The 24652-nt window shown below is 48.1% G+C and overlaps 1 protein-coding gene across 1 annotated transcript; it reads right to left on the bottom strand.

Moving 5' to 3' along the window:
- Positions 1-1073: 1073 nt before the first annotated feature.
- LOC119963721 (protein shisa-like-2B) lies at positions 1074-24200 on the bottom strand. Its single transcript, XM_038793031.1, has 3 exons — positions 23967-24200; positions 8584-8741; positions 1074-1417 (listed from the first exon to the last, which is right to left on the bottom strand). The coding sequence occupies exons 1-3, from the start codon at positions 24155-24157 to the stop codon at positions 1269-1271; spliced, it is 498 nt and encodes a 165-aa protein (XP_038648959.1). The 5' UTR covers positions 24158-24200; the 3' UTR covers positions 1074-1268.
- Positions 24201-24652: the final 452 nt, after the last annotated feature.

The raw sequence follows: 24652 nt of genomic DNA, 5'->3' as shown, positions 1-24652 counted from the left end.
TAATGATCAGAATAAAGTAGAGGTTAATCACAGAATCATAGAATTTACAGTGCAGAAGGAGGCCATTCGGTCCATTGAGTCGGCACCTGCTCTTGGAAAGAGCACCCTACTTAAGCCCACACCTCCGCCCTATCTCTATAACCTAGTAACCCCACTTAACCATTTTGGACACTAAGGGCACTTTAACATGGCCAATTCACCTAACCTGCACATCTTTGGGCCGTGGGAGGAAACCGGAACACCCAGAGGAAACCCACACAGACCAGGGGAGAACGTGCAGACTCCACACAGACAGTGACCCAGCCGGGAATCGAATCTGGTTCACTGGAGCTGTGAAGCAACTGTGCTAACAATATCTGTGCTACCATGCTGCCCTGTTAAGATATTGTGCTACTGTTGAGGTAAATGATCAACAACACAAACAGGTATCACAGCTATTACGTTCCTGGGAAGCATCTTGTCAGAAGATGGTTGCTGCTGTGAAGATTTCAGAGCTAAAATACCAATAGTAAAAAAAATACATTCTCCAAAATTGCTCAGCATAAGACTGAGTAGTGATTAGACGAATGATCAAGACTATAATTTGAGATCTAAAGGTTAGAAAGTTGTGAAGGTTCAATTGAATGGTTCATTGGCAATGCCCAGTATTTGTTGAACAGGATTTTTCTTTTTGATTAATTGTTCATATTCGTTCTTAAATGAAGTAGTATATTTGTACTGCAGTTTTTTTTCCACTGCAGCAGATATTGTTAATTATCCCTCCTAGCTTTAAAAAATTCCAAACTTACTTATGTTGAAACATTACATAGAATCAAAAATGAAATCCATCAGTATTTTCCAGTTTCAAATTTCTGACATGATCCAAGGTGTATGATATATGTGGGCAGTGTTTCCTGCTTCACTCAGTTAGTGGCATTTTAAAAAAAAAACATTTATATAAAGAACCTTATTAAAATATATGTTTTGGGCACCTGAATTGCCATCATTCTGAATCTAGAATAGATTTTCTTTCCCAAGTAATCTATTTTCTGTGTAAATCATTTTATTTTTAAGTTTGAAATAAAAGTCACAAACCACATACATTAAACAATTTACTCTTCAGTTCTTAACACAACCTAATACATACACTTCATGTACTTACAACAGTAATCCTCAATTACTTTGTATCTGACAAACGGATACCTTAGTTAACTTTTGTATTTTTGTTCTTAGTAAAATAGGCTTAACATTTATGTTAAAATACGATTCCATATTTAAGGAATACAAACTTATGAGATTCCGGTTGCTGCAATTTCAGTCTCTATGACTGCTGTCAATGGTTTATTTTGAACAATTCTTTTTGGAATGGGTGGTGGGGCTCCTGCTGGTGATGTGTGCATTGTTGTTTCCAAGATCCCTCGTTTATTTTTCTTTTTCCCTGCAAATAAGGCATGTATTATTCCACAATGTACAAGTCAAAATCAGAAACCTTGTATGATACTCACTTGTAAATATTCTTTTAGACATGAAAGCTGCAGTAATGTGAATTACATAACAGCTAGTATGAAGCTGAAACTAAACATCAAAGACCACCTAAATGCACAAATGTCTTTTTGTTTTTAATTTTTACAATTATCCAAAATTACATAGATACAAAAATAATTTAATCTATGCATTAGAAACTATTTTTGGGTGAGAGAAACCTTGATTTTATATTCATAGATTACTGGATTCTCACAAAATTTATTGATCTGAAACTCCACAGATGCTGTGTATTTCTTCAATCTTGTGTTTCTATTTCAGTGCCTGCATATTGTATTTTGACATTAATAAATTCCATCCTGTTTGTCAGAAATTAACCCCCAATTCTCGAATCAAATATGGCATCAGTGTTTGCAGGATTTTTACTTTGTATATACTCCACTTTAAATTGCTTGCTGAATAAGATATAGTCCCATATAATCATCCCCAGCCAGCGTTTTCAGAGTCGGAAGACTTCCCAGCTCAATGAACCTGACCTTTAGAAAATCTTCATTCCGGCAAATGGAGGGGGGAGGGGGGGGGGCGCTGCCCAGGCTCCATTCATGCCAACCAATGCCAACCCATGACACTCTATCCACCTCATAGCCCCTCATATCATGAGCTAACTTCATGTCAACTCATTCCCCACCCACCACCTTTACCCCCTCCATGCCAACTAACCTTGGACATTTGCTTGACACTTGCTTGCCAGCTTTGATAGCTGGACAGTTCCAATGGGTTTGTGCACAATAAGGGCAAAATCACATTCACTTTTAACATTCTCAAAGGCACCTTACCTCTCCCAAAGGATTCCCAGGACGCCTATCCGAAGGGATACTTTGCCTCTCCAAAGGGGTAACCTGGCTAACCAAACAAATCCACCAAGTTTCATCATCTATCTGTTCTAATCTGCACACTTGGCATTCACACTCTTGTCCTACGAAAATCCCACTTCAATGGACGCAACTGCTGATTAAAATGGCCGGCAGCCTCCATGAATCTGCATATGTGAAGCTCGGCCCAACTCCACTTATGCCCCTGTGAAGATGGTAAATATTGGGTTTGGGAGTGGGACATATCAATTTTAATTATTTCTGGAATTGTTGCCTCTCTGTCATGGCATAAGTCTGGGCTTCATAATGGTTAGAATGCCTTGAATGCTATTTGTTGTTATTCTGGTTTTCAGTGCTTTGAGGCTCTGAACCCGTGTAACCTTAATAAAAGATACTTCAGCAATAAAGCCCAGATGGACTGAAATTGTCATTAAGTCTTTGATTATAGAATGTCGTTCATGATTTTCAAACAGACCTATCTATTACAATATTTGCATAAACACATCAATATTTGTTATAATTGGTTGCTACACTAGTCTTTATAAATAATTTATTAATCTAATGCCATTATCAGTAAAAACATGACTCTAACTACTTGTTTCCAATATATTACATGCAAACAGAAGGATTAAGAATGACCCATGCTTTATTAAAAAAATAATGTCAGACCATAAAACAAGGGAAAGATAAACACATCGCAGTTAAGGAGGAAGTGTGAATTATTTGATGGGATAAATATGGGGAGGAAATATTAAGATGTTTGGCGTCCTTAAAAATAGATAACCAGGCTCAGATTAAATGTATCCCAGCCTACTGAGAGAAGCAAGGGAAGAAATATCAGACACTCCGATGGGGTGCCAATCAAGTGGACTACTTTGTCCTTGATGGTACTGAACATAGAGTGTTGTTGGAGCTACACTCATCCAGCCAAATGCAGAGTATTCCATTACACTTGTGATGTGTGCCTTGTAGATAGTGAAATGGCTTTGGGGAGTCAGCAGGTGAGTTGCTTGCTGCAGAATTCTCAGACCCATGCTTGCTCTTATAGCCACAGTATTTATGTGGCTGGTCCAGCTATGTTTCAGTCAGACGGTTGATGGTGGGAGATTCCATTGAATGTCATGGGGAGATGGTTAGATTTTCTTATTGAAGATGTTCATTACTTGGTACTATGTGGCACAAATGCTACTTGCCATGTATTAGGCCAAGCCTTAATGTTATCCAGCCCTTGCTGCATGTAGTCATGAACTGCTTCAGTACCTGAGGAGTTCGAATGATATTAAACACTGTGCCATCAGCAGCAAACACCCCTACCTCTGACATTATAATGAATGGGAAATCTTTGATGATGCAGCTGAAGATTGTTGGGCCTAGGACATTTATCTGAGGAACTCCTGCAGTGATGTCCTCATTAGGTCATCCCTCTGAGTCGAGGATGACTTGCTTCAACACTAAAAATGAGTCCAATGTGTGACCTACAGACACTGTCACAGGTGGGGCATATAATGGTTGGAGGAGCAGTTGGGTGGTACCCGGGTTTCCGTTCTTTTCACTGTCGACACTTGGCTTCAGCTTGCTCTCGGCAACTAAGGGGATCAGCTCCTTCCCAGATGCTTTTCCTCCACTTTGAGTAGTCTTGGGCCAGGAATTCCCAAGTGTCAGTGGGGATATTGCACTTTTTCAAGGAATCTTTGAGGGTGTCCTTGAAGCTTTTTCTCTGCCCTCCTGTGGCTCGCTTGCAGTTTTGAAGCTCAGAGTAGAGCACTTGTTTTTGAATTCTGATGTCAGACATGCAGACGATGACATTCGGTGACGGCCATGGTGTGAGTGGTTGCACATTTGTCGACTCTACTTGAGGTGGAATTATTTGTTCCTTTTTACCCAATTAGTGGGTGTTTGCTGGTGCAAAGTGCACAAACAATGAGAGACAGATATTCTCCTCCAGTTGGGCCTGTATATGGCTTACCGAACGAGGTGTGTAACGATTAAGGGGCAGCAGTCTGGCCGGGAGGACTTTTGAAGTGTGACAGAAGGAAAGTTGGCAGACAGCTCTGGGGTGTCGTCCCGGCGAAGTGGTTTACTGAGCAATTGGTGGAGTTTCTGAATGCCAAGTTCCAACAGCAGAGGCAAGAGGCCTTGGAGGACCTGGTTAAGGTGGTGGAGCCGATCAGGGTGGCTGTATAGAGAATGGAGCAAAGGCTGGAGGTGCAGAGTTCAGCGCTCCCGAAGGTGCAGCAGTCGGTGGTGGATCATGTGAGGACCGGTTGGCCTCATTGAAGGCAGAGATTGTGCTCATGACAGAGGGCCAGAAGTGGCTGGGGGAGAGGCGGAGGACCAGGAGAATCGCTTCAGGAGGCAGAACCTTCGGATTGTGGGGCTGCCCGAAGAGACTGAGGAGAATCACAGGCCAAAAAGCATGTGACGAATATGTTTGAGGCGTTGGTGGGGGAGGGACGTCTTTAACCGTCCTCCCCAGGTGGATTCAGCGCACAGGGTGATGAGGAGGAGACCGAATGTGGGGAGCAGCTGAGGGTGATGGTGGTGCGTACGCATTGTTTTCTGAACAAAGAGAAGGTTCAGTGGTGGTCGAAGGAGACGAGAGAATGTACCTGCGAAGGAAACGTGATGCGTATCTACCAGGACTTGGGTGTGCAGTTGGCCAAGCAGCGGGCAGGGTTCAATAGCATCAAGGTAGCCCTCCACAAGAATGGAGTGAAGTTTAGGATGATGTATCCTGTTCATTTGGGGGTCACGCACCAAAATCAGGAATTCTATCTTGATATGGCAGAGGAGGCAAGTAAATATACGAGAGACCATGGACTGGGGGACATGAGGACATTGAACTTTGGAGATGCCAGTATGGGGAATGTGGGTATATATATGCAGCAAGAATTGTGATATTTACTGCGTTTCGATGTGGATTGGTAAGTGTGTTCAACAGTTCTTGTGGTGAGGGGTGATAGGGGAGAGGGGGGGTAGGCTGTTCCATCGAGTGTGGACCACCATGCTAGTAGGTAGGCTAGTTTTTAAAAATATTTAGAGAACCCAATTCTTTTTTTTCCAATTAAGGAGCAATTTAGCGTGGAAAATCCACCCACCCTGCATCAAAGATGGATTGTGCGCCGAGACACAGGGAGAATGTGCAAACTCCACACGGACAGTGACCCGAGGCTGCGATCGAACCCGGGTCCTCAGTGCCGTGAGGCAGCGGTGGTAATCACTGCGCCACCGTGCCGCCCATAGGTAGGTTGGTTAACAGGAGTGAAGTGGGAGGTTGGTCCATGGAGGGAGTGTGGGAAGGGGTAAGTAGGGTGGGCTGGTTTTCTTTTTTTTGCTTATGCGGGGGGGGATGCTGACATGGGTAGAGTTGGCGCAGTACAGTTGATTAAGAGGAGATGGTGGAAGACATCTTGGGCCCCCCCGCCCCCCCGAGGGTGAGCGAGGCATGGACCTGGTGCAGCTGGATAAAGAAGGGCTGTGGCTGACTAAGGAGGGGGGTGCAGAGCCCCATGACCCTGTTGATTATCTAGAACATTCGGGTATTAAATGGGCCGATTAAGAGGTCTTGCGTTTTCGCTCATTGAAGGAGTTTGAAGGCGGATGAGGTGTTTCTTCAGGAGACGCATTTGAAGATAGGGGACCAGACAAGGTTGAGGAACGGCTGAGTGTAGCAGGTATTCCATTCATATCTGAAGACGATGGGGGTTGATCAATACGAGGGTAGCTTTTAAGGTGGGGCGTATAGTGACAGACCCTGAGGGTAGATTTCTGATGGTGAATGGGAGATTGGAGGGGACGCTCGTGGTGCTGGTGAATGTGTATACCCCAAATTGGGATGACGTGGAGTGTTGAAGTGGGTTTGGCAAAGATTCCAGACCTGGATATGCACCGTCTGATTATGGGGGGCATTTTAATACGGTACTGGATCCTAGATTGGACCGGCCATGTTTCAGGTCCCGGAAGGTGTCGGCCATGGCAAAGATGCTGTTAGGATTCATGGAGCAAATGTGAGGGGCAGACGTGGCAGTTTGAGAAGCCGAGGGTGAGGCAATTTTTGTACCTCTCGCACGTCCACCGGGTGTACTCCAAGATTGACTTCTTTGTCCTGGACAAGGTGCTGTTGGTGGGCGTTGGATTGGAGTATTCGGCGAGTGTGGTGATTGACCACACGCTGCATTGGGTGGATTTGCGGGTGGAAAAGGGGAGTCCCCAACAGCCACAGTGGAGGCTGGATGTGGGGTTATTGGTGGATAGAGAAGCTTGCGAGAAGATAGTGGTGACCATCCGGAATTATGTGGAACAGAATAAGACAAGGGAGGTTTCCGCTTCCACATTGTGGGAGGCGCTGAAGGCGGTGGTAAGGGGGGAGTTTATCTCGATCCAGGCGCATAAGGAGAGGGTGAATAGGGCTGAGAGGTTGAGGTTGGTTGAGGTCATTCTGAGGGTTGACCAGAGGTACTTAGCGGCATCTGAGGAGGCGCTGTTGAAGGAGAGACAGAAACTCCAGGTGGAGTTTGGACCTGTGTCCCCAAGAAATGCGGTGGGGCAACTGTGCAGGCCAGGAGGGGCAAAATATGAATCATAGATTGATGGAATTTACAATGCAGAAGGAGGCCATTCGGCCCATCGAGTCTCCATTAGTCCTTGGAAAAAGCACCCTACTTAAGCCCATGCTTCCACCCTATCCTTGTAACCCAGTAACCCCCACCTAACGTTTTGGACACTAAGGGGCAATTTGCTGTGACCAATTTACTTAACCTACACATCTTTGGACTATGGGAGGAAACCAGCGCACCCGGAGGAAACCCACGCAGAGAATGTGCTGCTGGCCGGGTGCTTCTGCCAGGGCTGGGGGTAGTAGTGGGGGGTGGTCAGGAAGTGGGCTGTGGGGTCGGGGTGGGCGGGCACGGAACACCATTGTCTCAACCGGCAAAGCAGCTATGCAGCTGCGCACACCGCTAACAGGCCGCTTTGAACCTGGTGCCATGGGTCATATAGATGTCCCCCCAGGGCACGCCCTGGCCCCAGACGATCCATCAGCTGTATGGGTGCTCTCCAGCACAACCAGTGCCATCTTTTTGGTTGGGTAAGTGTGGGTCGGGAGTGTATGTGTATGTGCGGCTACAGCTTGTCAGCCTTCTGCGTGTCAATCATGGACCCGGCGAATCCCGTACTATGTTTCAGTGGAATCGATTGTGTTCCATGCGGCATTGGTGCAAGCCCCTCCACAATAGCGGAATCGATTCAGGTGCGGCGTCATTTTTTCTGCCGTAAAAGTCCATGGATTCTCCGGTAGCATTAACACTTAGTCTCAGAAATGGAGAATCCAGCCCCTAGTATTTTTTTTTTAATGGCCTTGTTAACCTGTGGTGCAAATTTTAGCATTTGGCATATTTGTACTCAGATCCCTTTGTTTATCTACCCCACCTAGACTTACACCTTCCAAGTAATAAGCGACCTCCCTATTCTTCCTACCACAATGTGCTCACATTTATCGGTGCTGAACTTCATTTGCTGATGATTTATCCATTCTGCAAGTTTGTTAATGATCTCCAATCGGTTGTCGGAGTCCTCCTCAGTATTGATTATCGTGTGTTCTGCGGTCTTACTAAAACCGTCCACAATTACTGCCAGATCTCCTTACTCATGTACACTAACTCCCTTCAAATTCACTTCTCCCTTTATTACAGCTGCAGCAAAATAACAGGGCACTCCATTACTAGACTGTGCCTTGGTTCACCAATTTCCAATCGTATCCAGCCCTTTAAAATGGGAGCTTTCACCACCCATTGGAAATGGCGGCGGGCCTAAGAGTGAGCATGCATCCACTGTACTTTCCAAAAATCGGGCACAATGATACAGAAAATCCAGGCTGAACTATCTGCAAAAGTTAGCTGATGTGAGCGTGTAATGATGGGTTTCATAGTTTTGATTTATATATTAACACCAACACAATAAGCACAAGTGCAATGAATCTAACTCTTAAATAGTACAAATAAAATTAAATCATAGATGTAACATCTCCTACTAGGGTATTTATTAGTTATTGAAATGATTCACAGAAAGCCAAGTAGCTTGGATAACCATTGGGAGTAAGGGGGGGTTGAGGTGGGGGGGGGGGGGGGGGGGTTGAGGTGGGGGGGGGGAATATTTACCCTGAGGTGAGCCAAACATTTTTGAACTTGCAGTAGAAAACAAAAGCATATGCAATGCAGCAGAGGTACTTTAGCTTTGATGAATTTAGTCTTACTTGTTTGTACTGGAGATGCTGTCCGGTTCTGCAGCCTGAGGCCAGAATCTAATCTTTGAGGTTTGGTGCAGAGAAATAAGTAACACAGCACAAAGGCACTGATGACAAATGCCAGTAAAACAAGGGCAGCAATGCCCAATCCCACCATTGCGCCTATACTGAACAAAAGAAGACAAGTAGACGTTCAGAAATAATTATATTCAAATGCATCCCTTCCCCCCAAATTTAACCTGAATATTACTTAGTCTAACACATGCTTACGGTGAGAGTGATTAAATGCATTTTCTGGAGAGCTGCAATAAAATGTTAGTTTCAAAAGCCATGCCTCAATAATCCACCGGCGGCGTGAGGCTGAAAACTTTGCCCAGTGGGTTAAATTTGACTACAGCCGTTGGGACCTTGTGTTGGGCCGGAAAATGGGTCCTGAGCCCACACTTGCTAGCTCAATGGTTTTACCACAGCCATTCTCCTATGTGGTCTCTTGCCAGCTGAAAATTCTGCATGCTGCCAGCTCAATCAGAGGGCCAGCAGCTCTGAAACCTTAGCAGCACCATTGGAAGAGGTGGCTGCTGCTGAGGCAGGCAAGTCATAAAATGTCAAATTCAGGATGGCGGAGCATGGTAGACCAGGCTGATCAGCAATGAAACCTCTCCAGGTGGCATCGCTGGGGCCACAGTGGTGAACGACCCTGCTTACAGCCCACTCTTTGGGGCATGGAATATCTGACTGCAATGGCACCCATTCCCAACCCCCCACAGCCCCACCACCAATTTCAGGTAGCTAGGGGAAGGCCGCCTTAACGAATCTGGCAATCTCTCCACAAAGCGGGCACTGCCTCAGTGCTGGCAAAATGCCATAAGTATGTCACCCAACGGCTGATAAAATTTAGTCTGACGTGCTAGTGAAGTCAGCTAATACAGAAATCTGATCACAAAGCCCATAAAGTCAATGTAGAAACAGAAAATGGACTATTCATAGCAGGAATAGGAGAAAACAGAACACAAAACACAACTTTCAAAATTGAGAAGGGATTTGAAGAAATTGAGGGATCGTATGAGAGAGCAGAACCATAGTAGCTCAAAGGGCAACCACTGAAACTGGGCAGAAGGGAGCAAATAAGCTGGAGCAGAGAATGTGAATAAGAACAGTTCCCATATGAACACTGTTTTCTTTGATATGTTGTAGCAGTGTGGGGAACATGTAATAGTTTTGGCTTTGTACTCATACTTGCCAAACTTTTAATTATTTTTAGAACGCATCTAATTCTTCACGGTGCCAAAAGCAATCATCACCCTTCCTTTGCAATGTGAGGTTTAGTTTGTTTAGAATTGAAGAAATGTCTGCAAGGTAAGACATAGTTCGCATCCTACTGTCATCACCAAACGAATCAGCCAGAAGGGACGATTTCTCAAGGAGGAAAGTGTGGATTTCATACCTCAGTTCATAAACACTGCCAAGCACCCCACCCCTTGACAGCCAAAGTACCTCAGTGTGGAACAATAAATGCGTATGCTCGGCCTCCATATCGCAACACAGAGCCTCAAAAAGCCAGGTATTGAGTGGGTTGGGTTTAATGAAATTCACAACTTTCACAATTCCTTTCACCACCATTTCAAGATCAGATGCAATTCTTTTCAATACCAATGCCTCAGTGAATCCAAATGATGTCCTGACCAGCTGCCTCCTTAATCCTTATTATAACTCCGCTGTTTTTCTTTGCCAGTCATGTTGGCTGCCCCATCGCTTCGGATTCCTCTGCAATTAACCCGTCGAGCCCCCCACCCCCTTCCCAACCACGTAACTATTCAATGCTTCAAAAACCTCCATGACAGTTGTGCTGGTTGGTAATGTCAGGCAGCACAGCAAATCCTCAAACGAATTCATTGTGCCAAACATACCTAATGTAAACTAGCAAAGTGGCACAACCTGAAACGTCTGTACTTTCATCCAGTTGTATTGAGAGCGCCTGTGCTTACTTTAAATTAAAATAAGCTGGGCTTCTAAATTCTTAGCAATATCAAAAATTCAGCAAGCCACTGAGTTATCACTAAGTGGAATGCATTTCAACTGACCTCTCATTTAGGACTGTAGAAGGCATGTCTAATACTATAGGGAGAATTAATTTATCTGCTACGTGTGGGGCATTTTCACTTTAGCTACATGTTAAACTACCATGCAAGAGGATAATTGTGCTTTGTCATTCAATGTTGCTTTCTGCTAAGGACTTCAGCTGATGATTTAAGTTCTTGCTACATCCTTTGAAAAAAATTAAGTGCATTGTCTTTGAAACCGCCATGAGGTTTTAAACTCTCATTTGCCAGTACTTCCCTGCATATACACATATGGGCAATGCATTCTGATTTGCATTGGCACAATTAACAAAGCCATACCTCAAGAAATCATCTCTATACTGCTTTGTTCCCGGTTTAAGTTTTTTCTTAGTAGGCTGTTCACCAGAGGCCCTGGAGCTCTGTATACGGTGCACTGCTTTGACCTGCCACAGACTCTCCTGGGCAGCTTTCTCCAGCAGATTTGCTTGTGAGACCCTGGCCTGATTGTGTCTCCGGTCCTCTCTTCCTTATAAAAAAATAATCCATCTTCACTCAGTCCTGTTGCCTTGCTTGCTGGCAGCTAGAAAATGGAGGAATCTCTCTTCTGTGAGTTCACACCAAAAGCATGGATGTACAGGGCCTGTGACATCAGTGTATGTGTAGGGCACATGACCTGCCCTCTGCTGCCAATTCTGGCAGGAAGACTGCATTGTTCCAATTAAAAGCCAGTCAGAGAACGATCGATTGTAGTGTTCCCATGATCAGGAACACTACAACCGATCGCTCCCTGACCCTCCCAACACCCACCCCACAGGTTATGACCCGCAGTTTGAAAAATCTTGTGGTAGTGTGCTACAGATGTTGGGCCTTGACGTGATAATTCTATTTCAATGTGTTCAAAGGAAATATTCAAATGATTGCAAATACATACTGTGATACTGCGAGGGATCAGGAGATGACATAGGCGGGGTTAGAGATACAAAGCAGGCAACCTTAAGCCCATATGCAACTAATAAGCAATTTATTGATGAATACATGTAAGGGCACATAATCTAGTTGTCTACACAAAAAAGGTTCAAGTTTACCGGTACAGGTTCTCACCCAGTTCACAGCCAAGCTCCAGCCCTGGTTACAGTCCACAAAGCAAGCAATCCACACAGTAAGTCACTACCCTCCCACCTCAACCCAAGGTTTCTCTCTTACTATGGCTCAGAGATCTAATTATATAGTCTGTTTTACAGCTGAACCCCATCTCCCACATTGATGTGAATTCACTTCCAGGTTGAAGGTCACCAGTGCGGGTGGCTATTTTGTGTGAGGCCTGACGGTATTTGGCAGCCATGTTGAGTGAGGAATAAAACCCGGCCCCTTGTGACATCACATACCCTCCTCCAGGGCTAAAGTATACGACCGGGGAAGGTTGTACAAACATGCATCTTTGAGAGGGCATTGGCATTGCCCTGTTTGCCTTTTTCTCTTTAATATTATTTATTTCTACTGGTTCCGTTTCCAGTTGCTGGAAAAACTCTGTATTTCTTTTTTTTTGTACTGCTAATCTAATTTCTTCCTCCATTTCTGCTATTCCTGCCATGTACCTTCCTGGAGCTGCTGTAACAGCCTCCTGAGAAATGTTAATATTTTCTTGTACATCTGCTCTTTCACCTTCAGGTAGCCTTCATCATCTTGCTTGTTAGCAATGTCCATCTCACATGTATCCTCAGAATCTTCATCAGTGTCCTCATGGTAGCACAGTGGGTGGCACTGTTGCTTCACAGCGCCAGGGTCCCAGGTTCAATTCCTGGCTTGGGTCACTGTCTGTGCAGTCTGCACGTTCTCCCCTTGTCTGCGTGGGTACTGCGTGGGTTTCCTCCTGATGCTCCAGTTTCCCCCCACAAATCCCAAAAGACGTGCTGTTAGGTAATTTGGACTTCTGAATTCTCCCTCTGTGTACCCGAACAGATGCCGGGGTGGCAACCAGGCAGTTTTCACAGTAACTTCATTGCAGTGTTAATGTAAGCCTACTTGTGATACTAATAAAGATTCTTATAAAATTATCCCTCCCTTTCTTTATTAGCATGATGCGACCATCAATTCACACGAAACCAGAAGTAGAAGTAAACTGTGGCTTTAATCAACTAGAACAGTGCCTGCCTTTGACTGATGTTAGTGGGAGCCGATAACAGGGCGACTTCTCTTTATACCTCCCCTCAAGGGGTGGAGCCCACGCAGGCCCCAACATGCTACATTATAGGTAATACCTTACAATGGTCCATAGGTGCAGCCCATATGGGCAACAGCGTAATACAGATAAGCACATGGTGAATTGTTACAGCAATACATTCACCACATTCACCCCCTGTTAAAAAAATGAAATCCGGCAGGGGTGACAGGCTCATAGGTTCAGCCTGTCCGGTGCACGGATTTTGCGCTGTGATCGCCGAAGCTCTGGTATCGCCGCTAGCCCGGGCGCCAAACTCATCTGGGCTGGTATCGGTAGTGAAGTCTCCGGTGCGGGTACAGACGTGGACTCCAGGAGCGTGTCTTCTGGAGCTTCATTCCTGTGGGTCAGTGAAGGAGGAATGGCGGGTGGGAGGGGGTGCGGGTGCCACATAGGGGCGGGGGCGCTGGTCAGCGTAGGTTGGGCAGGGTATGATGGGGAGGAGGTGGCAGTGGAACCTGCGGGTGCCAGGTCCCGGAGGGAGACCGTATCCTATCGGCCGTCGGGGTGTTCGATGTATGCCTTCTGGGGGTTGGAGTGTAGGAGCTGTACCCGCTCGACCAGGGGGGTCAGACTTATGGCTCCTGACGTGCTTGCAGAGCAGGACGGGCCCCAGTGTCTTCGGCCATGGCGGAAGCGAGGCCCCTGAGGTGGATTTCCTGGTGAAAACAAATAGGCGGTCATGAGGGGTCTCGTTTGTGGCCCTGCAAAGTAGGGACCTAATAGAATGGAGTGCGTTGGGGAGGACCTCCTGCCAGTGGGAGACCGGGAGATTCCTAGACTGGAGGGCCAGAAGGACGGTCTTCCAGACCGTCGCATTCTCCCTCTCCACTTGCCCGTTTCCCCTGGGATTATAACCGGTAGTCCTGCTCGAGGCGATGCCTTTGCTGAACAGGTACTGCGCAGTTCGTTGCTCATGAACGACGAGCCCCGGTAAGTGTGGACGTAAGTGGGGAAACAGAACAAGGTGAAGACACCAAGCAGGGCTTTAATGACGGTGGCCGCGGTCATGTCGGGGCAGAAGATTGCAAAGGGGAAGCGGGAGAACTCTTCGATGACGTTGAGGAAATATGTGTTACTGTTGTTGGAGGGGAGGGGCCCTTTGAAATCGATACTGAGGTGCTCAAAGGGCCGGAATGCCTTTACCAGGTGGGCCTTATCTGGTCGATAGAAGTGCGGCTTACACTCCGCGCAGATTTGGCAGTCCCTGGTCATGGCCCTGACCTCCTCAGTGGAGTAGGGCAGGTTGCGGGCCTGAATGTAGTGAAGAAGCCGGGTGACCCCCGGGTGGTAGAGGTAATCGTGGATAGCCCGTAGTCGGTCTTCTTGCGCACTGGCGCATGTGGCGTGGGACAGGGCATCTGGGGGTTCGTTGAGCTTCCCAGGACGATATATTATATCATAATAATAGGTGGAGAGTTCGATCCTCCACCTCAAGATCTTATCATTCTTGATCTTGTCCCGTAGCGTATTATCGAACATGAAGGCTACCGATCGTTGGTCGGTGACCTACCAGAGAGGTAGTGCCTCCTGTGCCGCACAGCTTCCACGATGACTTGGGCCTCCTTTTCAACTGAGGAGTGTTGAATTTCAGAGGTGGTGAGGGTTCGTGAAAAAACTGCCTGATTGAGGGTAGCGGCGAGGGCGACCTCTGACACGTCGCTCTCCATCTGAAAGGGGACGGACTCGTCCACAGCGTGCATCGTGGCTTTGGCAATATCTGCCTTGATGCAGCTGAAGGCCTGGTGGGCCTCAGCCGCCAGTGGGAGATGGTGGCCTTGATTAGTGGGCGGGCTTTGTCCGCATAGTTGGGGACCCATTGGGCGTAATAGGAAAAGAACCCGAGGCACCTTTTCAGGGCCTTGAGGCAGTGGGGAAGGGGGAGTTGCAGGAGGGGCCGCATACGGTCGGGGTAGAGTGCTTGAACCCCATTTTCCACGACGTAGCCGAGGATGGCTAGTCTGGTTGTGCGGAAAATGCACTTCTCGTAGTAAGTGAGGTTAAGGGTTCGGGCAGTTTGGAGAAATCGCTGGAGGTTGGCATCGTGGTCCTGCTGATCGTGGCCGCAAATGGTGACATTGTCCAAGTACGGAAATGTGGCCCACAGCCCGTACTGGTCCACCATTCGGTCCATCGTTCTTTGAACGACCGAGACCCCGTTCGTGACGCCAAAGGGGACCCGGAGGAAGTGGAAGAGACGGCCGTCTGCCTCAAAGGCCATGTAGTGACGGTCCTCCGGGCGGATTGGGAGCTGGTGGTACACAGACTTCAGATCCACTGTGGAGAACACCCGATAGTGCGCGATCTGATTAACCATGTCTGCGATCTGGGGAAGGGGGTAGGCATCGAGGTGCGTGTACCGGTTTATGGTTTGGCTGTAATCTGCAACCATCCGGTTCTTTTCCCCGGACCACCACCTGGGCTCTCCAGGGGCTATTGTTGGCCTCGATGATTCCCTCCCGCAAGAGTCGCTGGACCCTCGGACCTGATTAAAGTCCTATCCTGGATACTGTACCGCCTGCTTCTGGTGGTGACTGGTTTGCAGTCGGCGGTGAGATTTGCGAAGAGCGGGGGAGGGTCGATCTTTAGGGTCGCGAAGCTACATACGGTGAGTGGGGGTAGGGCCCGCCGATCTTCAGGGTGAGGCTCCTGAGGTTACATTGGAAATCCAGTCCCAATAGAAGAGGAGCGCAGAGGCCGGGGAGTACATATAATTTAAAATTAGCGTACTCGGCACCCTGTATTGCGAGGGTTATGGTAGTGCATCCTCGGACCTGCACCAAGTGCGACCCGGAGGTGAGAGAGATGCGCTGGGAAGATTGGGAGCGAGCAGCGTCTTACCATGTCCGGATGAATGAAGCTCTCTGTGCTCCTGGAGTCGAAGAGACAGGGTGTTTCGTGTCCGTTTACCCAGACGGTCACCAGAGAGCTACGGAGGTGTTTGGGTTGCGACTGGTCAAGGATGACCGCGCTGAGTTGCGGGTAGCCTGCGTGGTCGGAGGTGCTAGGGTGGTCCAAAGATGGCTGCCCCCGTTGGTTGCACGTGTTGGCCGGCGTTGCAGATGGAGGTCAAGATGGCGGTCCCCGTCGGTCGCACATGTCGGACGGTGAGGAAGATGACGTCCAAGATGGCGGCTCCCATGAATCGCACGTGGCAGACCGCGTGGGCGAGGATGGCCAAGATGGCCACCCCCCGTAAGTCGCACATGTTGTGTGGGCTTGAAGATGGCTGCCCCCAGGGACAGCATGAGGCTGATAACACGTCCGGGGGGGGCGGAGCCGGCAGACATGCTGCCACACTGAGGGATCTGCAGGTCTGTGAGTCTGAGGGTTGGGCCTGTGATTTAGAGTTTTTGGACCTGGCCAGGCAAACTTTAGCAAAATGTCCGTTTCTCCCGCAGTCACTGCACTTCGCGTTCCGGGTCGGGCAGCGCTGCTTGGGGTGTTGAGGCTGGCTGCAGAAATAACAGGGTAGCTCCCCATGGTGGGCGGGCAGCGGTGCGGCAAAGGCCTGGGGTATTCTTTGGTCGGGTATCCACAAGGGGGTCGCGTGATCAGACGAGATCGCTACTTCCAAAGAGGAGGATAATTTTACTGTCCCTTCCAGGCCTAGGGTACCTTTTTCGAGTAGGCGCTGTCTCACGTAGTTGGACCTGACTCCAGCCACATAGGCGTCCCAGACGGCAAGGCCCATATGTTGAGTGGCCTAACGGCCTGGTAATTGCAGCTTCGTGCAAGGACTTTGAGGTCGCGTAGGTACACTTCCAGTGATTCCCTGGGTCGCTCGCGCATATACCTCGTTCACGGGCCTTACGTAGAGGCGCTCTAGCATTGCAAGGGCGTCTGCGTAGGTGGAGGCTTCCTCAAGTTGAACTGAGATTCGGTGGCTCACCTGTGCGTGGAGGGGACTCAGCTTCTGTTTGTCGGAGACGGAAGGTAAGGAGGAGGCGGAGGCGGAGAGGTAGGCCTTGAAACAGCAGAGCCAGTATGAAAAAATCTCTTTTGATCCGCGGCCTGCGGATCAAGTTCCAGTCGGTCAGGTTTGAGGGCCGATTCCATAGTGGCGTTGTAGTTGATTAAATTGATGCGACCATCAATTCACAAAACCAGGAGTAGAAGTAAACTGTGGCTTTAATCAACTAGAACAGTGCCTGCCTGCGACTGCTCTGTTAGTGGGAGCCGCCTACAGGGCGACTTCACTTTATACCTCCCCTCAAGGGGTGGAGCCAGGGGCGGAGGCGACACAGGCCCCAACATGATACATTATAGGTAATACTATACAATGGTCCATAGGTGGAGCCCATATGGGCAACAGCGTAATACAGATAAGCACATGGTGAATTGTTACAGCAATACATTCACCACGTAGCACGTTCTTATATCCTCTTCTTTCAAGGTATTTTGAGTTTCTGTACGTAAATTGCCTACTTTCAGAATCTCCCTTATCTCCTTTCGGCCTTTTCCAGGGGATTTTGACTCATTGTCAATTTCATCACTTTCACCATTACTTTCATCTTCCAAATTTCTCTACCTTTCACTTGATGAGATTTCCTGAACTCGTCACCTTTTCTGTAGGTAGCCAAGTTGATTTTTCTCTGCCCCTTTCTTTGACACTCTTTTTCCTGGGTGATTTGGTTGATCATCAGAATCACTTTTGTCTTCTTCGTCTTTCCAGTGAAAACGATCCTAGTTTATTCAACCTCACCTCATAACAAACACCCTTGAGACCAGGCAACATCCTGGTGAACCTTCTTTGTACTCTCCCTAAAGCTTCCACCGCCTTCTGGTAGTGCGGTGAACCCATTCCTCATCAGGGCTCTGTAGTGGTGGACTTTCAGAGTTCTTTTTAAAGCATTTTTATTCAAAATTTTTAACGTTTAAAGTACACAACAGTACAAAAATGAAACCACCACAAAACTCCAAACCAAGCCACCCCCCACCGCCCTAACCAATCACCCCACCTTACCCCCCCCCCCCCCTCCCCCCTCTAGCAGCTGAGGTCATTCAGAGTTGGGCACCTTTCTCATTTCCCGCTGCCTTCTTTGTTCTCACAGTTTGTCAAAAATCTTTTGTGCAAGACCTACTAAATACATGCTTTCAATTTCTCCCACGATTTCTTCCTGCTTTCCTTGTGCTTGGTTATCCATTCCTCTAGTCCTCTGAAGCAGTGGAGTGCTACAACGATTTCTCTTCCTATATATTGTGGAATGTTGCCAGCTGATGCTCAATCTCCGGCCTACTTTGCTTGAGCATTGATTCCTACGATGTTGGTGTCGTTGGCTGGGTCAGCATTTATTGTCCATCACTAATTGCCCTTTAACTGAGTGACTTGCTAGGCTATTTCAGAGGGCATTTAAGAGTCAACTACATCTGCGTGTGTCTGGAGTCAATTATAGGCCAGACTAGGTAAGGAAGGCAGATTTCCTTTCCTACAGGGTATTAGTAAACCAGATGGGGCTTTACGACAATCAACAATGGCTTCATAGTCATCATTAAGATTTTCATTCCAGATTTTTTTTATTAAATTGAAATTCGACCATCTGCCATGGTGGGTTTTGAAGCTGGATTCCCAGAACATTACCCTGGTCTTATTATGCTACCACTTCCCCGCACTTGTTCTGTTACTTCACACATGGTACTCCCTTTAGTATGCTCAGGATCCAGGATAAGGACTCATGTATGTCTCACATATCACTACATTTAAAAAGAATATATGTTTATTAAGGCATTTATAAATAAACATTAAATAAAACCACAACCAGGATGAAAAAGATAACCAACAGATTACAGGAGAACACAGCATAACTCAATAAATAGCCAACAGCACAACCCGCCCTCCCTACCAACATCCCCCCCCCCCCCCACCACCCACCCACTCTTCTCCATTTTTTCTTGTTAACCCCAAACACCCCCCCCCCCCCCCCCAGCTTCTCCCCCTGCTGAAATAACAGTCCTGCAAGAAGTCAATGAACAGTTTCCATCTGCGTGTGAATGCTTCCGTCGACCCCCTTAAGGCTTTCATAGAATTTAAAGTGCAGAAGGAGGCCATTCAGCCCAGCGAGTCTGCACCAGCCTTTGGAAAGAGCACCCCACTTAAGCCCACTCCTCCACCCTATCCCCGTAACCCCACCCGATCGTTTTGGACACCAAGGGCAATTTATCATGGCCAATTCCCTTAACCTGCACATCTTTGGACTGTGGGAGGAAACCGTAGCACCCGAAGGAAATCCACGCAGACACAGGGAGAACGGGCAGACTCCGCACAGACAGTGGCCCAAGCTGGGAATCGAACCTGGGACCCTGGAGCTTTGAAGCGACTGTGCTAACCACTCTGCTACCGTGCTGTCCTGAATTAAATTTTTTCCAATTTAAGGAAATCTGCGAGGTCGCTCACCCATACACCCGGTTTCAGCGGCTCCGAGTCCCTCCATCGCAACAAGATCCATCTCCGGGTGACCAGAGAGGCAAAGGCCAGGATGTTGGGCTGTCTCGTCCCCTAAACTCCAGGGTCCTTCCGACACTCCAAACACTGCCAATTCTGGACTCGGAACCACCTTCACCCTCAGTACTTCTGACATCACGTCAGCGAACCCCCCGCTAAAATCCCTGCAACTTTGGGCAGGCCCAAAACATGTGAACATGATTCACCCCCCCCCCCCCCCCCCCCCCCACCCGCACACTGCCCACACCTAGCCTCCACTCCCTCAAAGAACCTGGTTATTCTGGCCTCCGTCATATGTGCCCTATGGACTACCTTAAATTGAATGAGACTCAGCCTGGCACACGAGGAGGATCCGTTCACCCTCCTCAAGGCTTCCTACCATAACACAGTCTCCAGCTCTCCCCCCAGCTCCTTCTCCCTCTTTCGCTCAACCACTCCTATCGGGGCACCCTCACAGTCCATCAATTCCATATATATCTCTGACACCTTGCCCTCTCCAACCCCTGCTGTCAACAGCACCTTGTCCTGCAACCCCGGGAGTGGCAGATCAGGAAAGGACGGCACGTGCTTTCTCACATAGTTCCGCACCTGTAAGTATCTGAACCCATTTGTACTGAGCAACTTATACTCCTCCACCAGTCCTCCCAAATTCGGGAAGCTGCCCTCCAAGAACAAATCCCCAAACCTCTCCATCCCTGCCCACCGCCAACCCTGAAAACCATCATCCAGTTCAGAGAGTGAACCTGTGATTCCCACAGATCGGGGCTCACCAAGGCCCCCTGAAGCCTCAGGTGCTCTGGCCACTGTCCCCACGCCCTCAGGGCCACCACTACTACCGGGCATGTGGCGGTCCTGGCCAGCGGGAATGGCAGAGGCACCGTCAACAGGCTCCCAAACTAGTGCCCTTGCAAGAGGCCGCCTCCATCTGCTCCCAAACCGACCCCTCCCCCACTACCCACTTCCTTACCATAGCTATATTTGGCACCAAATAATAATTCATTAAATTTGGCAAAGCCAACCCGCCTCCCCTCGCTCGAACAGCGCCATCTTTACCTGAGGGGCCTTCCCCGCCCACACAAATCCCAATATCCACGAGTTAACCTTCTTGAAAAGGGCCTTAGGGATAAAAATCGGGAGGGTCTGGAATCCAAACAAAAGTCTCAGGAGCAGAGTCATCTTTACGGACTGCACCCGTCCTGTCATTGACAATGGAAGCACATCCCATCTTTTAAGTTCACTCCACCAACCGAGCCAGATTCAACTTGTATAATTTCTCCCAGCCCCGCGCCATCTGAAAACCCAGATAACTAAAACTCGGCCACACTATCTTAAACAGGAACTTGCCCAGCCTCCTCTCCTGACCCCTCGCCTGAATCAGAAAGACCTCACTCTTTCCCATGTTTAACTTGTACCCCAAAAACTGACCGAATTTCACCAAAATGTCCATGATACCGCCTATGCTTTCCAGTGGGTCCGATATATACAACAGCAGGTCATCCGCATACAGGGACATCCTATGCCCAGAGATGGAAACCATTTATCGACTTCTTCCAGGATAGTAAAGTCAGCGGGGGGGGGGGGGGGGGGGGGGGGGGGGGGGGGGGGGGAGGGGGCTCGCCCCACCCCTAACAATCTCAACGTTGTTGAACCCCCCTACCAACACCCCAGAAGTATAGCCACTATTCATCCTGTAGCACACATCAATGCCACCCCCAAGGGACTTCCAATAGAGTCTGCCCTGGCACTGCCCTGACACAGATTGCTACTGCCAGGCTGGCACTGTCAAGGTGCCACATTGTCAAATAACCATGTACTGAGTAGCGTACGAGATGGATAGAAAACTGGTTGCCAAACAGGAAACAAAGAGTAGGAATTAATGGATCTTCTTCCAAATACCAGGCAGTGACAAGTGGGGTACTGGAGGAATTGCTGCTGGGACCTCAGCCATTCACAATATATATTAATGATTTAGATGAGGGAACAAATGCAATATCTCTAAAATTGTATTGGACACAAAGTTGGGTGGGAGGTTGAGCTGTGAGGAGGATGCAGAAATCCTTCAGTGTGATTTGGACAAGTTGAGTGAGTGGGCAAATGAATGGCAGACACAGCATAATTTAGATACATGTGAGGTTATCCACTTTGGTAGCAAAAATGGGTGGGCAGACTATTATTTGAATGACCATAAATTAGTAGAGGGAAATGTGCAACTAGACTGGGTGACCTCGTACAGCAGTCACTGGAAGTAAGCATTCAAGTGCAGCAGGTGATAAAGAAGGCAAATGGTATGCGGCCTTCATTGTGAGAGGGCTCGAGTACAGGAGCAGAGATGTCTTCATGTAATTATACAGGGCCTTGTTGAGATCACACCTGGAATATTGATTTTTGGTCTCCTTATCTGAGGAAGGATGCTCTTGCTACAGAGGGATTGCTGCAAAGGTTTACTAGACTGATTCCTGAGATGGCAGGACAGACATACGAGGAGAGATTGAATCAGTTAGGATTATATTTACTGGAGTTCAGAAGAATAAGGTGGATCTCTAGAAACCTATCAATTTCTAATAGGTCTAGATGCAGGAAGGATGTTCCTGATGGAAGGGGTGTCCAGAACCAGGCCTTACAATCTGAGGCTACGGGGTGTACCATTTAGGGCAGAGAGTGGTGAACCTGTGGAATTCATTACCACAGTAAAACATCTTGTTCTCAAAAGGCAGTTAGACACAGCACTTAGGGAGAAGGGGACCAAAGGATACGGGGGGAAGCGGGATTAGGCTATTGAATTGGATGATCAACCATGATCTTAAAGAATGGCAAAGCAAGCTTGAAGGGCCGAGTGGCCTCCTCCTCCTATTTTCTATCTTTCTATATATCAAATGCCTTCTGAAAGTCCAAGTACACTAAATCAACATTACCCTCATTAACCCTTCCTATTAGCTCCTCAAAAAACTCCAGCAAGTTGGTTAAACGTGATTTCTCCTTTATAAATCCATGCTGGCTCTTTCCAATCAATCCACATTTTTCCACGTGACTACTAATTCTATCTGCAATAATTGTTCCTGGTGGCTTCCCCACTGGGGCGGCACGGTAGCACAGTGGTTAGCAATGTTGCCAGGGACCTGGGTTCGATTCTGGGTGCTCCGGTGCTTGTTAGGTGAATTGGGCATTCTGAATTCTCCCTCACTGCACCCCAACAGGCATCAGAGTGTGGCGACTAGGGGATTTTCACAGAAACTTCATTACAGGGTTAATGCAAGATCATGGCCAGCACCGCAGCAATTTCCATTTTCACTTTCTTCAATATTCTTGGATGCATCTCTTACAGTCCTGATGCCTTGTCAATGGTCAGTACCGACAGTCTAATCAAGACTTCTTCTTTATTGATTTTGAACCTTTCTCAGGATAGAATTTCCTCGACTGTCACCGATGTCCTGGGTAGCATCAACTTCCTTGCTAAAGACCGGTGTAAAGTATTCATTTAATACTTCAGCCATGCCCCCTGCCTCCACCGGTAAATCCCATTTCAGGCCCCTAATTCTCCTTTTACCACTCTTTTACTATTTATAAGCCTATATAAAACTTTGGGATTCCTCTTTCATGTTGGGTGCCAGTCTTTTCTCATAATCCCTCCTCAAATCTCCTCCCCTCTCACCCGTCTGCATTCCTCTTGGTTCTCAACTTTGTTTTCTACCTGACACCTGTCAGAAGCACACTTTTTCTTCCTGATCTTAATTTTTATCTCCGTTTTCATCTAGAATGCTCAGGATTTGCTTGCCCTGCCTTTCACTTTTAAGGGGATACATGTTGACGAGTGTACAGAAAATTCTGTTTTGAAGTTAGCCCATTGTCCTGCTCCAGTTTTCCCGCCAACCTTTTGTCCAGCCTGACCTGCCCGGCTCCGCTCTTACCCACTCAGATCAGCCGCAATCCTTTGGGGATGGACCGAATGGCCGACTCCTGCTCCTATGTACCAATTTCACAGAGAAAAACTTATTGACTGAGCTTCCAGCTAAACACCTCCCAGGCGTTGAACTCTGATTGGGCCAACATTCTGCTCTGATTAAAAGTAGAAAAAACGGTTTTTTAAATTAATCTGATGGTTGCTGGGGGAACAATCCGATGTTTGAATGTTCCCAGGGTTTGACGAAACAAGTACAATTGAGACGAGTTTGGGTCCACGGATCACCATGCATGCCAGCACAAGGTCAGTCCAGTGCTGAGGGAGGGGCTGTTTTGGGTCAGATGTTGAATTGCAGCCCTAATTTGCCATTTAGATGGACATGACATATTCCACAACATTCATCTCGCCACAAGAAGCAGATTGACTGATCTCTCCTTTCAATACGGTCTGTGGGGTCTTGTGTGAGGATTTGCTGCTGCATTTTGTCTGGGTGACAGGGAACACAACTCATGACTACCAACTGTTGACGGATGTCCGAATTATAAAATGCAAGTTCTTCCTCCTCTGGTGTAAATTTAATGCAAAAATACAAAAAGCCTCCAGAAAGCCCCAAACAACCTGGCTCCTACCAGTCAGCTTTGCTAAGCTCTTACAACGAATGTCCTTTCCTCTCTCTCCCCCTCGAATTATTTCCCCATCCTCTCCTCCTTCCCCTCGCGGTAACTCAGCCCTCTGTCCAATTCTGTCCCTCGGTCTGACTGCAGTCGGGGTTACCTGAGTGACCACATGTACCCGTGCGAATAGGGGAAATAGTTGTCAGCCTCGCTGCAGCAGTACTTGAGGTCCGAGAAGCCACAGCAGTAAACCTCGTCCGCGCCGTCCGACTTCCTCGGACACCTGAAACTTTCCACCAGCTCCTGCCTCACGTTGGAGTAGCTGGCGCACAGCCGCACCGCTCCGCTCATCTTCCGTGCAGTGAGCTGCCGAGCCCCACTCCACAGCCCAGCACAGCACAGCACAGACTGCTGCCTCCACTCACTCAGTGACCGGCACAGCGGCTCCACACGGCCAGCTGTGCCAGCCACCCCGCCCCTTCCTCCACCTTTCAGCAGCTAACAGAGCTCCACACCAGCTGGTTACCTCAGTCACTGAGCCCCACGCCAGCTGGTTACCTCAGTCACTGAGCCCCACACCAGCTGGTTACCTCAGTCACTGAGCCCCACGCCAGCTGGTTACCTCAGTCACTGAGCCCCACGCCAGCTGGTTACCTCAGTCACTGAGCCCCACACCAGCTGGTTACTTTAGTCACTGAGCCCCACACCAGCTGGTTACTTTAGTCACTGAGCCCCACACCAGCTGGTTACCTCAGTCACTGAGCCCCATACCAGCCGGTTACTTCAGTCACTGAGCCCCAAATTGGCTGGTTACCTCAGTCACTAAGCCCCACACCAGCTGGTTAC

Source organism: Scyliorhinus canicula, chromosome 3, assembly GCF_902713615.1.
Source record: "Scyliorhinus canicula chromosome 3, sScyCan1.1, whole genome shotgun sequence".
Taxonomy (NCBI): Eukaryota; Metazoa; Chordata; class Chondrichthyes; order Carcharhiniformes; family Scyliorhinidae; genus Scyliorhinus; species Scyliorhinus canicula.
Note: the sequence above shows the minus strand (reverse complement) of the source record. Positions and strands in the feature narration are given on the sequence as shown.